We start from the raw sequence: 17,043 nt of genomic DNA on the forward strand, positions 1-17,043 counted from the left end.
CAGCATTGCTCTGGGGCTGGGAAAGTCAGGCACAGCTCGATCCAAGTAGCAGCCAGAAACATCAGKGTCAGGTTAACTGGATTTTAGAGCAAAGTACAGTACACAGCATCCATGCACAGCAATAAATCCATGAATAAATGAAACAAATAAAATACATGCGCAGTATTTGATTAATTTCATATAATGATTTCATTTTCAAATATTACATATGGTCTGATTTTTGTCTATAGTCTTTCTCTGTGATCAGTAGAGGTATTTTACAGACCATAAACCCAAAATGCACAGTGATGCAGATGATTTAAATCTCTGAGTTGTAACTTTAGGACTCTCACTGAAAACTGCACCGAAACCCAATCAGGGTCTGTTTTAACAGATGGGTTAAATGAATCGCATTATTTTATTGCATGGTGTAATTGAAAAACTCCTACAAACATGTTCCCTCTGAGCACACCCAGCCACACGAATCACATGCACACCTCCTTGCCTTACCTGAAACAAGGCTCCAGTTTTGAGTGTTGTGCCAATTCCTCACTGCTCTTCAGCTCTGTGTGGTCACAGCAGTGAAGGTGATGGCAGCTGATACCCTCAGCATCTCACACCCATTAGAAATGCACAGTAAGCAAGTAATTTTTTTTTTTTTTAATTTGAGTAAAACCATAATTTACAGATAAACACCACCAACCTTCTTGATTTAGCTTCATTAGTTTTTATATGAAARTGTGAATATTGGAAATAAATTACATTAACAAATAACTGTCTTGGACAAAAGGAACTTCTATGCTGTGTGATTTTCCACTACATCACAATTTAATACAAAACTATAAAAATAAGACAGTTTGCCAAAATCATTAATTTGGTCCCAAAACTATTGTTTAATTTAAGTTTTAAGTTATATAATAAATTAAATGGCTCAGTCAGATTTTGCAAGAAGTTTGAAGATACTATGAATTAAAAATGATATCCTCTGATGTTCTGACTATGCTAATTCATAGTATTTCCCAGATTTTGGGTCAAAGTAACAGTTCCGATAGGAATTGCACAAAAGAGTAAAATATTCCTCATCTTCTTCAGAACTGAGGTGATCCTCACCTGTGTGAAGTGGAAAAAGTAAGCACAAATTACTCTTATTCCCTCAAACAATACCATGGAAATATCTTTCTGTCAGATGTGAGATTTTTTCTTTCACAAAGTGAAAGAAATGTGACTTCTGAATTGTTGCCTTCAAGATAACAGCAATTCACATTTTTATTGTATTTCTGAAGACTTGTACTTAACCGAGGTGAAATGAGGTCAGCTGGAGTTTGCTTAACAACTGGACTTCTCAAAATCCAATGGAGCAGTTCACCAAAATTACCTTTACTAATGGTGGATCAGAGTATTCCTAAGTGGTATTTTCCTCMATAACCTTCTTAATAACAATAACCTTCTAATAACTTGAACAAAGRCAGTCAGTGTGTACATAAGGCCTGTAAGAATGAAAGAATTTGAATGTCTGGTGTCCAATATGCCACCTAAATATCCAGGATAGGTAAATCTTTACAAAAGAACTTTTAGTGTCAGAAAGGAAAAGAGATTCTTCCAGACAATAAAAATTTTAAATCTAGYTTGTCTAAAGTGATAAAAAAGGCAAGAAAGTTTTCAGGTAACAGAAATGAATCTTTAGTCTAAAATACACTGATAAAGCTCTACAGACTTACAGATGCTTTATATATTGCAGCTTCTTTTCTGATCCTGTCTTTCACATAAACTAAATCTAAATCATATGATCTATAGCTTTTTGATAGGAGATAAATCACAGTTGAATGCAATCTGTATCTTGAATTTCATTATAAATGTTCATCCCATCCTCAGCCTGCTAATACCAACTGAGTGCTTTGTATGCCCTAATGCTTCCAGAAAAGCAATGACCTGTTTTGCAAATAGCAATGGTTTCACAGTGCTCAGAATCTATTTACAGCCAAGATCACACAACAAAATATAGGYTACATTATCTGGAGACCAGAAAGTAGGTTGGTGCATTTGTTGCATACAGAAGTGTGCACTTTTCCAAGAGATTTCATTTTTGTTTCCTCAGTCGTATGTAACAAATACCATCAGAAAGAAACTGTCTTTTGCTGCAACCAAAGATAAGAAGGCAAAGCCAAATTGTTTTCCTCCCTGCTGTGGGTGCTTCATCAGGCCTAGGAAGCTAAATGAGGTTAACTGGGATATTTTGTTCGGACAGCTCTTGGGAGAAGTTGTGCASTGCAGAAAGAAGGTGAATAACAGAATGTCTTTTTCTCCACTTCAGATCACAGTASCCAAGCAAATGGTGTTCATGCTTCACTCCCTCACACAACGTTACAATTTCACCTGAAACCATGCTGTTATTTCCACTACATCCTTCCTTTTATTATTTAGCTTTTCCATGCCTATGCTTTACTTCAAAGTTATTCTCTTTTCTCCCCGAAGCTTAAATCTTCCCTCCCTCTTCAGCTTGGAACTGGCCACTCAATACACTCCCTGGTTTGAGGTAGGAACAAGAAATTCTTCAGACTCTTCAAGGGTATACCTCTTTCCCCGTCTGCCTTGAATTCATACCAAATCAGAATTATATTGCATCCAGGACAAGCTGGATTTAAACCTTTATATAAATATTTTCCTGCATGTATTTTCATGTGACCAAAAGGAGAACTTAGATTTCTAGATCTATCTTTTTTTTTTTATTATTTTTTTTTTATTTTAAAGTCAGGCTTCTTTCTTTTAGGATCTCAGACCCCTGAATGCATTATAAGGCATTTCTAGGYGTTGCAACAAATTTCCAGTGGCAGCATGGAGTTCTGTTCAATTCTGAGCAGACATTTGAAAACCTCACTGCTGTTCTTCCTAAATAGAATTGCTACTTAAATTAAGTGATATTCTTCTRAAAGACTCCAATAATGTGAAATAGTTGTGTTAGAAAGTGTCTTTTTTTGTTTCAAGTGGTACATTCTGTGCAASCTGACCATATGTAGAAATGAAGTGCCCACTGCCAAATTAACTGATAAACAGGTCCCTTTCAAAGAAAATTTCCATAGCTGCTCATGCTGCCACCACCCACACTTTTGGAGTTGAAGCTGCTCAGAATTGCATGGAAAAAGCCCCTTGGCAGTTTAATTTGCATCTCATGGTGAAAGCAAAATCAAAGCTTTTGTTCTTAAACCACAAAAAATTTAAACAATATTTTAGGTGAGAAAATGACTTGATTTTAAATGAACACTGTGGTCTGTGATATGCATTACAGAGGAATGAGAATTTTTTTGTTGAGCTGAAAGAAGACTGAAGGYAGCTAGTACCTGTAAATACCTGTTACATTAAATGAAATGCTGCCCCACTGAAATCAGGGGTGCTATTGTTTTTCTGGAAAAAGAATTGATCAAGATGTCTAAGATAAGAAAGATAACAAAGAACAGGGCAGGCATGTGGCAGGTTTTTCTGAACTCTGAAATAAATGTACAAATAACTGTTTTTATTTGGATTATGTCAACAGTGTTTACAYAGTCACCACGGTCTGGAGAAACTAAAATATATTGTGAAAGCTGTTGAATGGAAGAGTACTTCTCCTTGCATCTCACCATTTAACCAATGGATGCTGCAACTGTTAAGAAAGGAATTACAGACTGAAAAGCTTTCTTGGAAAGGAATCACTTTTGCCCTAAAGTTGTACCTCAACTTAAAAGATTTTTTTWAAATTTAAGAATTAACAAATCTTTATTAATTTACTAATGCTACACAATTTTTCTTAAAGGATACTTTCAGATAAAATTCATGTATTGAATACATTAGGACTCRTTGCAGATTTTCAGTACTGATAATGGGCTTTTGTCATCCTGTGATACCTGGAACACTGGAAAACTCTGCAGACAGAGAAAATAATCTTGGAACAATTCCAACATGAGAATTAAGTAATTTTCTAATGTGATATTRAAAAATCTAAAAAAAGGCGAGGGTGAGCAGGGCATCAGAAGTTTCTGGAATGGATTTGAGCATTCAGTTTATTGTTCAGATGTGGTACAGAGCTGTCAGTAATGAAGCAGCTCTTTTGTCACACAAATAAATGATCYTGAGTGAAGTGATTTAGGAAAAGGAAAATTTCCCCAAAGTCTTCGAGACATATCACAATTTATTTAGCACCTCTTTCAAAAATGACACTTCAAACCATCTAGTTACCATGGTCTATCAGGATTTTTTTTAAACCATGGTACCTAGGAAAACACCCAGCTTCTAATGTTTAATGAGGATGATCTAATCTGACAGCCTTTCTCACACAGCACTGCAGCTCCTCTGCTTTCACAGAGAGGGGAGTCCTGTAGTTCAGAAAAAATCCAAACTTGGGGAGGGAAGGTCATGGAATGGCTTCTCTCTTATTTCCTGGAGAAACAATCACTTCATTACAGCAGAGTTTTTTGAATTACCTGGAGATAAAAAAATTTCTGTATGAAGTTATCAAAATTACAAACATCCTACATGTACATATGCCAAAACTTGACTGAATGAAGGTGCAAAAATAAAAAGCTGAAACAAAAAGCTATGGAATACAGACAATTTCTCTTCTCCAAATGTGCAATCACAGGCAYATRATGTAAAATATTTCAKCTTAAAGGAAAATGAGTTTAGGAGYGATTCACAAAACAGTTTGGAAATTCCAGTGTGAATGACAGGAGAAATAGAAATTCCCAAATATACTTAATTTTTAAAGCTTTTTAAAGATAATGACACAATTTTTTTAATTTACAAAAAATATAGGTTTACTGCAACAATCCTTAGATCTCATAATACTAACACAAAAAATTCTCTGAGACCTTTCATGAATTTTTATCCAATGTGCCTATAGCCCAAGGATTACTGCCCAATTCTCTTTGGCTTATTTAGGACCCTTAACATAACATATTACCCAATTCTTCAAAGCAAGGTCCCTTCCTGACAGCAAAATTGTATTTTGCTGTCACAAACAATTACAAATCTACGTCTATGAAAATATTCCCAATTTGAGGGGCATAATTTATTTTAGACAGTAAATCACTGCGACATCTTTACCCTTTGGACAGCTAAAATACRGGGCTCAGATTTATGAGGGCTCCCAATGAATTCCTGAGAGTTGAAGAAAAATGGAAATGTCGACCCTGGAAGTGTCCTGGGGCAGGTTGGACAGGGCCTTGAGCAGCCTGGTGGAGTGGGAGGTGTCCCTGTCCATGGCAGGGGTGTTTTTTTTTTTTGGAACTGGACTCAAAGGTCCCTTTCAGCCCAAACTATTCTATGATACTCTATGGTGATGACTCTACCCTGTTTTCTAAGATAACTGATAAGAAAAAAGGGYATTTGAGGTAAACAAGGTATTTTCTTTATTCTGTTGTTGACTTTTCCAGTTTCAGTTAAGTTCTAAGCCATTCTCTAAGCAAACACCATTAATAAGCAAAAGCCTGCAAGTCTGGTGACAACAGTCCTCAGGAAATCACACTAAGATTTCATTTAAAGCTAAACCTGCAGTTTTTCTTCATAAGAGAAGTATCTCTTACGCAAGTATAATCGTGCCTCTGAATAAGAATGTTTAGTCTYTGTGTTCTTAGGTAGGTTTGCCATCCCTATTAGCATAAATCTCTTATTTTTAACAAATAAGATGTATTTTTTCATGAGTTAACTTGGATAGAGCCAGAACATTAGGAAACTGCTACTGCATGTTATTCTTCTAGCAGAGACAAATAACACTGCATGGAAAACTCTGCTACCTTGAGCTGAGAATAATAAACAAGGGAACTTGAAACCAAAAAGTAGTAGGAAAACTATGAGAAGGCAGTTTCAGCACTACAGAAAGAACATTTAGAAAGGTCTTTTTACCCAGGTTCTTTTCACTGACTTCATAAATTCCTACCTTGAGTACTCTGTTCTGTTGAAGATTTAGTGTACTCTTCCAGATGCTGGTTTCCAGGAATGATGGGGGGATTGAACACCTTCAACCAGTCCCTGAAAAATACAAACCAAAATATYATTCATAAAAGCAGTTTGTGTTCCTGTTTGTTATAATTCTTTTGATTATTTAAAAAGTCAAAAAGAATTGCAGGTCATCCAGTGTTCAGAAAAAAATCAAGCTGGATTTTATTATTCTAAAAATACACTTTACAGTTAATATAATTATTAAATATTAAGGCTTCCTTCCTTAGCCCTTTCACCTGTTCTGTTCACATTAAAATCTGTGGTTTAAGTCAGGTTTTCTTTTCAGATTTCAGCAGGTGTGGCTCTCTCAGCACAGGGTGTGCAGCTCATTTTGATAGAACCAGATCCATCCTTTTTGACCAACCTACACTGCAAGGCAAGAGGTATGGAAGAGGATAAATTCCCCGATGTTTGCTTCATGCTGATGGGAGCAGTGCATCTCTRAAGAGTAAATTTAACTTGGTTTGGGGTTGCTTCAACTCATGTCTGGCTGTTCCAACAGGTGGTTCCAACAGCTGGCACAGAAGCATGATACATGTGGAGTTGTACTAGAGATGAGGAAGATTAGCCAGACCTGTCAAGGTAACTTCAACATCCATGGCTTTGTCTAAAAGAGATAAATTTTTCCAAAGYTTGACAAATTTCTTTACATTCCAGGCTGTAATTGTCTCAACTTGACTGTCCAACACAAAGGAAACAGGTGATGCACTTCTGTTTTCTGAAAAGCGTTCATGATCTTATGAAGAAGTTGCTTCTATCAGAGAAATCTGGCAAGGCCCAGTTTTGTGTTACAATTGCTAAAATATGCAATTCCTTTTTTTCTTTTTTTTTATTAGTAGTTTTTCTGCTATTTCTGGACTTGTTATTGATTCTGCATCATCTCCTGTTGGCATGTGTGCATAATCTGGGTTGAATCTGGGGACAGCCACCTATCTGTTTGCAGTCAAAATGGAAAAAACTAATTTTCCGCCTCAGGAAACAGAACTGTTGGTGTAGAAATCCAGTAAGTAGTATAACAGATTTAAAGGAAGCAATATTGAATTTTTCATCATGTCAAAATGCAAAAAACATAATTTAAAAATTTCTTACACCATCATATTATTTTCACATATATGGCCAACTTCACAGCCAATCCTTCTCCTTTTCTGCTGTTCAGCTAAAGTCGGTCGCAGTTGGTACAATCCACACACCCAAATGTTTGCCTAAAATTCTCATTTTTAGCTGTCATTGCTCACCATATCTGCATTCCCTGAGTGCAGCCAAAAGCTCTTTGTTTTCACCAAAGCTTCCAAAGTTTTTAGGAATAACAACTAAATGCACGCTGATACCCGGTAGAATGGTAGAACATATTTTTCCTTCCTGTCCCTTGCATGTGTGGTTTGATCTGCCTCAAAATCAGCCACCATAAACACCAGARTCTGACCATGATGTGGTCTGATAGCAGAAAGCAGCAGCATGTGCCTGATTCTCCACAATCATCCTGAAAAATGTGTTAGACCTTGACAAAAGGTCAAGGCCCGGCATGGAGACCACGTGCAATATTCTGAGAAACACAGATTGTCACCTCTGTTCCTGTTTATTGTGGTTTTCTTCTGAGGATGTAAAGAATATATCTTTTTTTGGAGAACTTAATAAAGAAGMTAGTTTATCTCATTAAAACAGAAAAGCTAATCACACATTCTGACTAATTAAAGAAACTCTATTTATGCTATCAATGCCTCCAGCTGTAATCAATACAATCAATGTGCAATAAACTATCTAGAGCTTCCTGATAACAGTGTGGAATGCCAAATATTGTCTTTTGACATTGTGAGCTGCATTGTAGGAAGGCTCAGAATGGGTTCCACGCACACTCAACAGCAGCATGTACCTTTAGTGCTTGCACCGAAATTCTTTATTATTTTGATAGCTATTTTTCACACTAAAATATAATACAAAGCTCATATAATCTTGTTATACTTTTCTTAAAAAATATTACTTAAAAATTCTTAAAAAAATACCTTCAGATAATAATGRTCATATAGTGAAATATCACACAACAGCTGAACTGTGATGGAAAGGAARAGAACCTTTTAGACTTATGAAGATAATTTTCAGTTCTATGACAGTATGTTAAATTTTGCAGAAAAAAAGCCTCCATCAGCAAAGWCTGTTGAGAAAATTAGTGATGCTTTATTAGGTAGCACTTATCAATGACAATGTATAAAAATCACTACCATCAACAGAAATCCTTAGAATAAGAAGCTTTTTATTTAAATCTTAATCAACACCTTTGATACTTTGATTTTTTTACAAATACTTTTGCAGACTGGAGACTGAGAAAATGCCAAATCACTTAGTATAAAGATTTTTAATATTGCTGTGAATTTAGGTAACATACCTTAATGCATTTCTTTTGGATCACATTTAATTTGTACTGCTTAAATCAATGGGATCATTTAATCCACTTTATTAACAAAATTGAAATGCTTAAAAGTTTAGTATGGTTTTGTCCAACAATCTATACCAAAATTAAAAGGAATATTTGTTCAGCCTTGTCATATGCTTCAAAAGTGCAAGGCAAGGGCAYCATTATGCCAAATCAGGGAATCAAAGACCAGCATCAGTTTTGTATCATTAAGAACACATCAGATTGACAGTCTATTAAACACCTGAGGGGTACAACCACTAAAACCACAAAAGCTGGTATTTAACTGCATCTACTCATTGAATTTTTATGAACTCGAGAGCAGAAAGGACTTGTGCYTGAATGAAGTAAGAGGAGCACATTTACTGAACTGGTTTTTTACAGTGSATTATTTGACTAACTGTAGAGGGACAGAAAATGTTAATGTATGAAACAAGAGKGCAAAAATATTTTTACAAAAAAAGGAGCAATTATTGATATCTTGTGCAGCTATCAACTTAAATTTCAGTGCACACTTTTGTTGTATTAGAAATGTTTAATTCCACATGAAGCAAATCCTGCTGCAAATGCTCAAAGTGCATAAGTGACAGCTCACATCTAAAGTATACCCYAGTTCTGCTAAAATAAAGGCTTATTTTTCTCTTGTTTTTAATTTTAATTGTATCTATTTAAGAAAGTTTAGTAGAGACTACATCAGTTCTTAGATAAATTAATAAAAGGTCACCTGGCTTTATAAAACCCCTTACTTATTCCCCAGTACATCTCTTTTGAAGCATGAATTACTGGCTAGGCTCCTCTAGACTAAAATATCTGAATTTTCAATTATTCCCATGTCTGGTCAGCTTCAGGCACACACAACTTCATTAACTTAAGACAAATTACCTACACACACCTATTTTGTTTCTGCTTTGTCATATATTAATGCTGTATACGTAATGGGGCGTTTGGGTTTATTTTTTAATAGAAGTAATTCCACAGAAGTAAACTCTTCAATAATAGCTTCAGGAGTCAAGTGAGGAATTTTGTAGGMCATTAATAATGGGATTTGTTTGATTTACATACAAAATCCAAATATTATTTGAAAATATGTTTAAACTAACTTCAGGTCCTGCCACTACATATGACTGTAATAATTATGAAATCAACTGAACTTTATATTGTCTATTATTGTATCTAAAATGCTTTAAACAATTCAAATACTTGAAAATTTGTAAGTTTTTACCTCAAAATGTCATAAACTAAGACAAATTCAGTATTAATTTATATGTCACTAACTGTTCAGTGCTACTCAGTTCCAGGGGGAGAAACCAGCCCTTTTAAAAAGGAAAAAACGAGTGAGTTCACAGAAGCAGAAGAAGATATACTACCAAAAGAGTACAGGGTGTATTTATACATAAAAATCAAGGATTTTTGAATGCATACTTTAACAAAAATCTTGAAAAATAACATAAATACCTATCTCCATATGACTTTGCATGGATTGAATGTTCTATTTTGAAAAGCGTTTAAGGGCAATCTGGCAATACATTGATAATTTAAAAAAAAAAGCAAGCCATGAGCTACATTGTGTTTTTCTCCAGGAGTGCTACTGTAGTTTCAAGATATCATTAAATCAGCACAAACCAACACTTATCATTTCCTGCACATTTTTCACAGTGAGCTGCATTCTGACTATGAGTAATCTGTTAATCTGTTCTTTGCCTCACAATCCATCAAAATGACAGATTCATTCCATCCCTAATACATAATATCTTCATTTACTGTATGCCTTACTGGAAYTTTCTTTTTTTCCTAGCACTAAGATTGAGAAAATCACAAGCATATTTAGAAAATGCTTTTTCCCTTCCTCCAAACCACTTCAGCAAGTCCATTTTTGCCAAACGCTGCACTTCTAATGGAGGCAGGGATCTCCTTGAAAGCTAAATTTAATTGTCCATGAGTTAGTAACTAAACATGAGATCACAGAAAGTAAAATTGCAACTGTGCAGGGAACACCTGAATCTGCTCTGAGTCTTAAATCTCTAAATGAACTGTCTTAGGGGTGCTAGATTGGATTCAAGGATAACAAAGGAAATGTGAATTCTACTTATTAAACAACATTATTTAGATAATGTTAGCTGCTGGCCTGTGKCAGGATCAAAGGAATCTGTCATCCACAAACACTGGAGATCCCCTGGAAAAAGCCACAATGCTAAAGGGCCATAGGAACAGGTCAGCTGAGTATGGAAGGAGAGATTGTAACAGTCTGGGAACAGGGATCTCATCCTTTYAATCTGACATACCAGAATGAGCTAAAGTATTTTACTGCCTATTCTCCACTTTCAAATATAAGCAAGGCCAAACAACTTTGTTTGAATGGCCAGTGAATATCCAGAAAAGTGTGCAACTGGTAAAATTATTCTCAGTAAGTCCTGAAGCAAAGAAAAAAAAAAAAGGAAAAAAAGAAGAAAAAAGAAAAAAAACAGAGATCGATTGCCTTATATTACTATAGATGTAAGAGAGAGTTATTTGCCCTGTTTTATATTCAAACCCTTAGTGTACATGCTGTCATGTTTCCATGTTCTCAGATTCCCATACAAGAGAAAGCCATTTTTGGATTATTTTAACAAGCTTTTATGTGTTAGCCACTTGGTTCTCCACAATGTTTCTGCAGCTAAGCTTTTCCCATCATGATTAAAAAATGTAACCTGTTCAATTAGATAATTCCTGTGCCATTTGCTTCTTTTGTCATGTTCTTTTTCAGGCACATTATTGCCTGACAAATGCAGCAGAACTTCGCTAATTCAGATTAACGACTGGGAGATCTCCTACAAATTACTCTATTTTGTGGGTAAGTAACTGAACAAGTAGAATAAAAACTAAAGTACATTTTGTGATGCATGGCTCTTGTTCACTTACTTTGACAACTGTTGTGTAATTTTATACTACTTCATTACGTAATATTGTCTGTTTTGCAGRAGTAATGGGGTTTTACGACCTTGATCTTGTAATGAATCATAAGAATAAATACATTTCTYTGTTTGAAAAACTCAGTCTTTACATGTGCTTCTTAGCTAAGTTATTTTGCTATTCAAACCTTTGCTTGGAAATGCAGGAGACAAAGACCTCTTGTGCCTGAATTTCACACACTGCATGAGGGAGGAGTTCTGSTGCAGTGCAAATAAAAGTTATAGCTACAATCCTCCTTTTACTGCACCGTTTCGTAGGTGAGTCTAATTTTACAGAATTTCTTGATGATAGAATAACACAAGCACTAGCTATTGGAATATTTAGTTTTCATCTGGGATGGATAAGAATACTTGAATGGTAGTCTCAAAACCAAAGATACTTCTAATATTTGAGAGTTTACAATTGATGTAAATATATCATAATATATCTGGAATCAGTGATATTATGCAAATTATGCTAATTTCAGGTGCCATGATAAGGGCAATATATATGGTAACAATAGGTTCTAAAAAAATACTTTTCTAGAAGAATATTCAAAGAAAGAGAAAGAAGTAATTTATTTCCTAAAACCAATAGAGTGGTCAGAATGCACAGAAAGAGGTGTTCATTATATTCACATATAATTTATATTTATAAMTAACACACCTAAATTTTACCACTAATCAAGTTCAAATATAATTAAGAATGCATTTAGTTAAAGGTACATGTTTATGCATTTYGTGATTTATTATCTGAAGTGCTATGCATACATACCATTAAAAAAATAAGAAAACCACATTGTTTGATAAAGTAGAATGTGAGGATTTGGGTTCTGCTTTCTTATCCTTAAGGTAAAACCAACAACTTCTTTGAAAAAGTTATTTTCCTCCTCAAACATGCCACTTTCCACATCAATGAAATATTTTGCAGTGACAAATCTCAAATGCATAACATKTACCAAAAAAGGGATGAAAAGACTTTTTTATTTTCTTTGGGTCAATTTTGTTGTTTATTTTTTTTTTTTTGGTGTTTTTTGGATTGTAGAGGAAAGAATAATGATGGCATCCCAATCAGTCATATATAAAAAATGTAGGCTACAATGACAAGACAACCTGCTTTAGTCAGCTCATACCAAGCCCAGGTGAGGAGAGGTCAGCRGCTTTTAATCATTTGTCAGAGGCTGCGGGCCCTTATCAACCAATTTTAGACAAAAGAAACTGAAAACGAAACATCTGGGTAAAAACTAATTGAAAATTTYGCTGTGCTCGTTTGGCGTGAAATTGTTTAAGTAAAGTACACTTCTTGTGAAAGGATACTCAATTAAATGCTGAAATATTTGTGCTCTATTTTAGTGCAGTTTCTGGGAAAAACTGTTTGAACAAGAGGAACAAATTTTATTTGCTAAACTGGGAAGAGTTGAGCRGGATGCAATGTTTAAAAAGATAGGGTTTTCTAATAAGTTGAAATCTTTCTCTAAGGCAGAAAAATCAGCTTTTATTAGAAAYAAATTTTCTGGAGAGAATATGTAAAAGTTTTTAAAAGTCTATTAATAAATTAGGTTCAAGGGATCTTTTTCAGAGAGCAGCTCTGCATTTTGCAGTTCAGTATGGCTGAAATTCTAGATCACTTACTGTCTTCCAGCATTTCATTTAGTAAAACTTCCAAGCCTTCTATGACACACAAATAGTTTGGAGGACAAACTGACTGAGGAGATGCTGGTTGCACAGCAAATTGTAGTCCTTGAACTGGAGGAAGAATCAACATAGAYAGTTCCAGCTTCTATTTGGAGAGAAGAAAGCAATTCCCGAGTTCTGCCAGGACCACCAGCACATCCATCAGTGGGAATTGCACGGCAGGGCTGGAACACTGCACATCATCTCCCTCCTCTGGCTCTGCAGTCTCTGCACTCAGCTGCCTCCTCTCATTAACTGCTTCTCTGCCTTGCAGAGCACACCAGGTGGGGGATTTGTATGGCAGCAGCAATATTCTTGGCAGACTTATGACCTTTACCCAGTGGAACCAATGGACAATGAGTCGAGTTGAGTTTTTTTATTGACTGGATTTCCATTATGGTCATAGGCTTTCTTTCCTGACTTATCCTTTTATCTTATAATGGACAGAACCTATGTTTACTGGACAATAGCTTCCACAATGGTCTCTTTTCATTTTTCAGAAAATATGACTACTACACTTAAAAAAAATTACTCAAGACCTGTTATTTAGCACTCTTTAAAACAGTTTGTTCATCCAGTAAATGCACCATGAAATGGTCTTCATACCATAGCATTTACACCCACAGACCTAATAGGGGTATATCAATTTTTCAAATATTCTATGTGTTCCCTACAAAGCTGTAGTAGGATTACAAAGTTTTAGACATTTTCTAGTTGCTTATAGAGGTTTTGTTAAAATTGTCTTTAWAAATAATTTAGGAACTAATTTATAGAATTACCACTAATTTTACTTCCCTCTTATTTAAGTACACATCCTCTGTCCATTACAGAGTTTTCCATTATAAATGAAAGGTAACAATGTAAATAATGGTATTCAAGTCACATCCTCTCCAGTTTTTATATCATGATGCAAACTGACCTCATAATTTTGTCATCTTCTGTATTTACAGCCCAATAATGCTTTTCTGGCAGTTCGCAAGGGCTACTGAATTTATGATGCACTTGCAAGTCAGGTATTTTATGAATACCACCTGCATTTCTCGAAAATGATTTCTAGAGAAATTTAAGTCTACWGTGAGTACTGGATTAAAATAGCATAAGAGCCAAATCATAAATTATACTATTTTGTTTTAAATTTTATTATATGGAAATACAAGTTTTCATTGTTGGTTATATTAATTTGATATGATGAAATGCTTTGTTTTTACAGATAATGGTATTTATTTGTTTTCTTCAGTATATAAAATGTACCAAGTACCAAATTGCTTTAGCACTTGCATAAAAATAACTTAATAAAACCTGACTTAACCAAYGTATGGGCAAAAAGAAGACAAACAATGTAGCTTGCACTAAAATATAGGCAATTCTAATGTCATCAGAAATATAAAATTAATTTTGGAATAAAGAGTCCAAAGTTCTGTCTCAAGGTACCTCCTGTTGTACTCTGTGGACTACAGTAAGTTGTCTCTATCCACTTCATCAATTCAACAACTGCTAAGATCCTTCTGACAACCATCACCCCAGGCAGAGAGATCTTCTAGACAAACATAATTACCTTGATTAACATGTGAAAGGTAACAGGAATCCAGAATTACACTTTAACTCCAGTAATGCATTGTGTGCACTAGGAAACACATGGCCGTGTGCTGCAATAACTGATGCATCTGGGTGAAGTTGCACAGAAAGTTTCATATTGTTCACTTCATAAAATGCAATCAGAAGATTTTGAATCCATAAAAATGTGGATGGCAAGTGAGACAAGTGGCTGAAAACATCTGTGTGAGGAGAAACACATATTATCCTGCACAACTGAGTGGCATGAAACATTTCAGACTRCTGGTAAAATATAAAGAAGTTGTCTCTGAAATGGCCTCTCCTCCTACCCCTTCCCCACAATAGATACATCATCCAGTTAAAATTAGGACAAGCAAAATCCACATTAATGACACAAGTGAAAGTGAAATAGGACTGCTTTTAAAAGTTAGTACACCCCTTGTTCAGGCAGTTAAAAAATTGACAAAGTGATGTTAAGGTTTCACAGGTACAAGGCAGGCCTGAAACTGGACAATTAATCTTGATTGTCTCAATACTCTCAATTTGATTAATTTTCCCTAGCYACCTTCTCCCCTTGTCATCCCACCYTACATTAAAGTCACAGGGATTTTGCTGCTGATTCCAAACAAAACAGATCAAGCTAAAAACCTGAYAGACAAAATACACTGTAGACAGGATCCTTTTGCACTATCCCACGGTGCTGTAACCCCCTCTCCTAACTGGGCTATCTATTGAAAAAAACCCTTTCTTAATAAGGAACATTAAAATCTTTTGGAACCAATTGATTCCCTGACACCTACAGTCACACACAGAATTCTAGTTCTAAGCCTTCAAAGCAGAGGGGGAGAGAGGGAGAAAGAAATAGATGAGAGTGTATGTATGTGAGATGAGGACGATTTGCTGAATCACACATCAAAGCAGATGTAGGAGCAAGGCCTGTGTCAGACACTTTAAATACACAGTGGTACATCCAAAACATGCAGAATTCAGTTCTGTGCTCCCGGACAGCTCAGACATTCTGTAGACAATGACTAAAAYGAGCAATAAAGCCCTCTGAGAGGAGGCTGCAATCGAAAAGAGATTGAAGATTAAATCAGAAAGTGTCACATTTAATATTCAGAATACTCTAACTGAATCCTTACTGCCTGGGCTATAAATGGAATCTTACTGTGGGTTGGAATGAGAAAGTGGGCTCATTTCTTTCTGATAGTGATGCTCCTGACTGAYGGGCTATGGAAAACAAAAAATAATAGATTGTTTAGAAGAATGTCAGAGGTCTGGTATGAGCACATACATTTGCAGCTTCTGATATTAGAATTTTACAGTGTTTTTTCTTATCCGTGAAATTAAAAACAGATATTCAGGTCCTAACTGTGCAAAAGTACAACTTTAAAGATGATTCTTGTCTGGGTGGAAATACATATGAATTAAGGAGTCGATCACACAGTCATTTTTCTGCTGCCTGTGAGAGTGTTGGGACAGACCAGGAACTTCAGAGATGGAGGAAGGTAAAGTCTTATCTGACAGAAGAATCTGGACTGAACATGCATAGGCAGCATGATGAAGGAGCTCTTAGCAAGATCTGCACAGAGCCACCCAATTTAAGAGTGGAAAACACCAAGGAAGAGCTAAGAGGGCTGGCAGACCAGGTTTTTCTCTCCTCAGAAACACCATTAACAGTAATTTTAGCAGTCCCAAATGAAGGTTACTGAAGTACCAATGATTCTCCATGGCACTGCAGCTTTGAAGCCTGGATTAAGTTGTTCATGAGTAGCTAACAGTGGACTGCATGAATATTCATACAAAATATGGTAATTTTCCACAGCCTTCAAACCTTACCTACCCATTCTAAGTAGAAGCCCCAAAAGTTTCAAACGATATTTGGTTTATGGCATCAAAAAATTATTGGCAAGAAAGATCAATATTCATAAACGGATCTAAAAATTCAAGAACTCTAAAATCCACAAATACATTTTCTCCCAGAATATTTGCAGTTCTCCCAAAAGAGACTCCCCCTGCCATTAACACACACCACAAAAGAAGTTCTAAACAAAGCACTGAAGGAATTGCAAAAGAAGCAAAAATGTCAGCGTACATTAACAATAGTTGTACAATTTAGTACATGAAATGCTAAAATAATAGTAAATGTTATGAAAAGAGTTTTTTTTTTTTTTTTAAAAAAAAATCAATATAGAAATGAGTATGTTCTCATGGTTTCAGAAAATGGGAAGGGATGCTGTAAAATATATGTTCAGCATGAATGACATCCTAATTACTACCAAACATGACTCACTGCKTGGTGGTGGATTGTGCATTCCCAGATGATAGCTAGTGGAAGACTGAGGACAAGACAGAGAGTGAATTAGTCAGTCTATGAACCAGAATATCTGTCTAAATAATTTTTAGTCTCATTTCATAGTAAAGAATAATCTGCCTCAGTTTCGCAATTGGATTTGATGTGAGCAGATCCCTCCAGGGGTTGTCAGACTCAGCTCACAGTTGGAATAATTCTGGGTTTAAATAGCACTCCTC

General features: G+C 35.5%; 1 protein-coding gene across 1 annotated transcript in view; it reads right to left on the reverse strand.

The window, feature by feature from the left end:
* Positions 1–804: 804 nt before the first annotated feature.
* CFAP20DC (CFAP20 domain containing) overlaps positions 805–17,043 on the reverse strand; it is a 61,188-nt gene continuing 44,949 nt past the window's right edge. Inside the window, exons 16-18 of the mRNA XM_057390367.1 lie at positions 15,680–15,741; positions 5,888–5,979; positions 805–1,089 (exon numbers count right to left, since the gene is read on the reverse strand). Of these exons, the coding sequence (XP_057246350.1) occupies positions 977–1,089; positions 5,888–5,979; positions 15,680–15,741 (267 nt within the window). The 3' untranslated portion in view covers positions 805–976. The remainder of the gene's footprint in view (positions 1,090–5,887; positions 5,980–15,679; positions 15,742–17,043) is intronic.

The sequence above is a fragment of the Malurus melanocephalus genome, unplaced genomic scaffold (assembly GCF_030028575.1).
Source record: "Malurus melanocephalus ecotype Western Australia unplaced genomic scaffold, MMel_1.1 scaffold_24, whole genome shotgun sequence".
Classification (NCBI taxonomy): Eukaryota; Metazoa; Chordata; class Aves; order Passeriformes; family Maluridae; genus Malurus; species Malurus melanocephalus.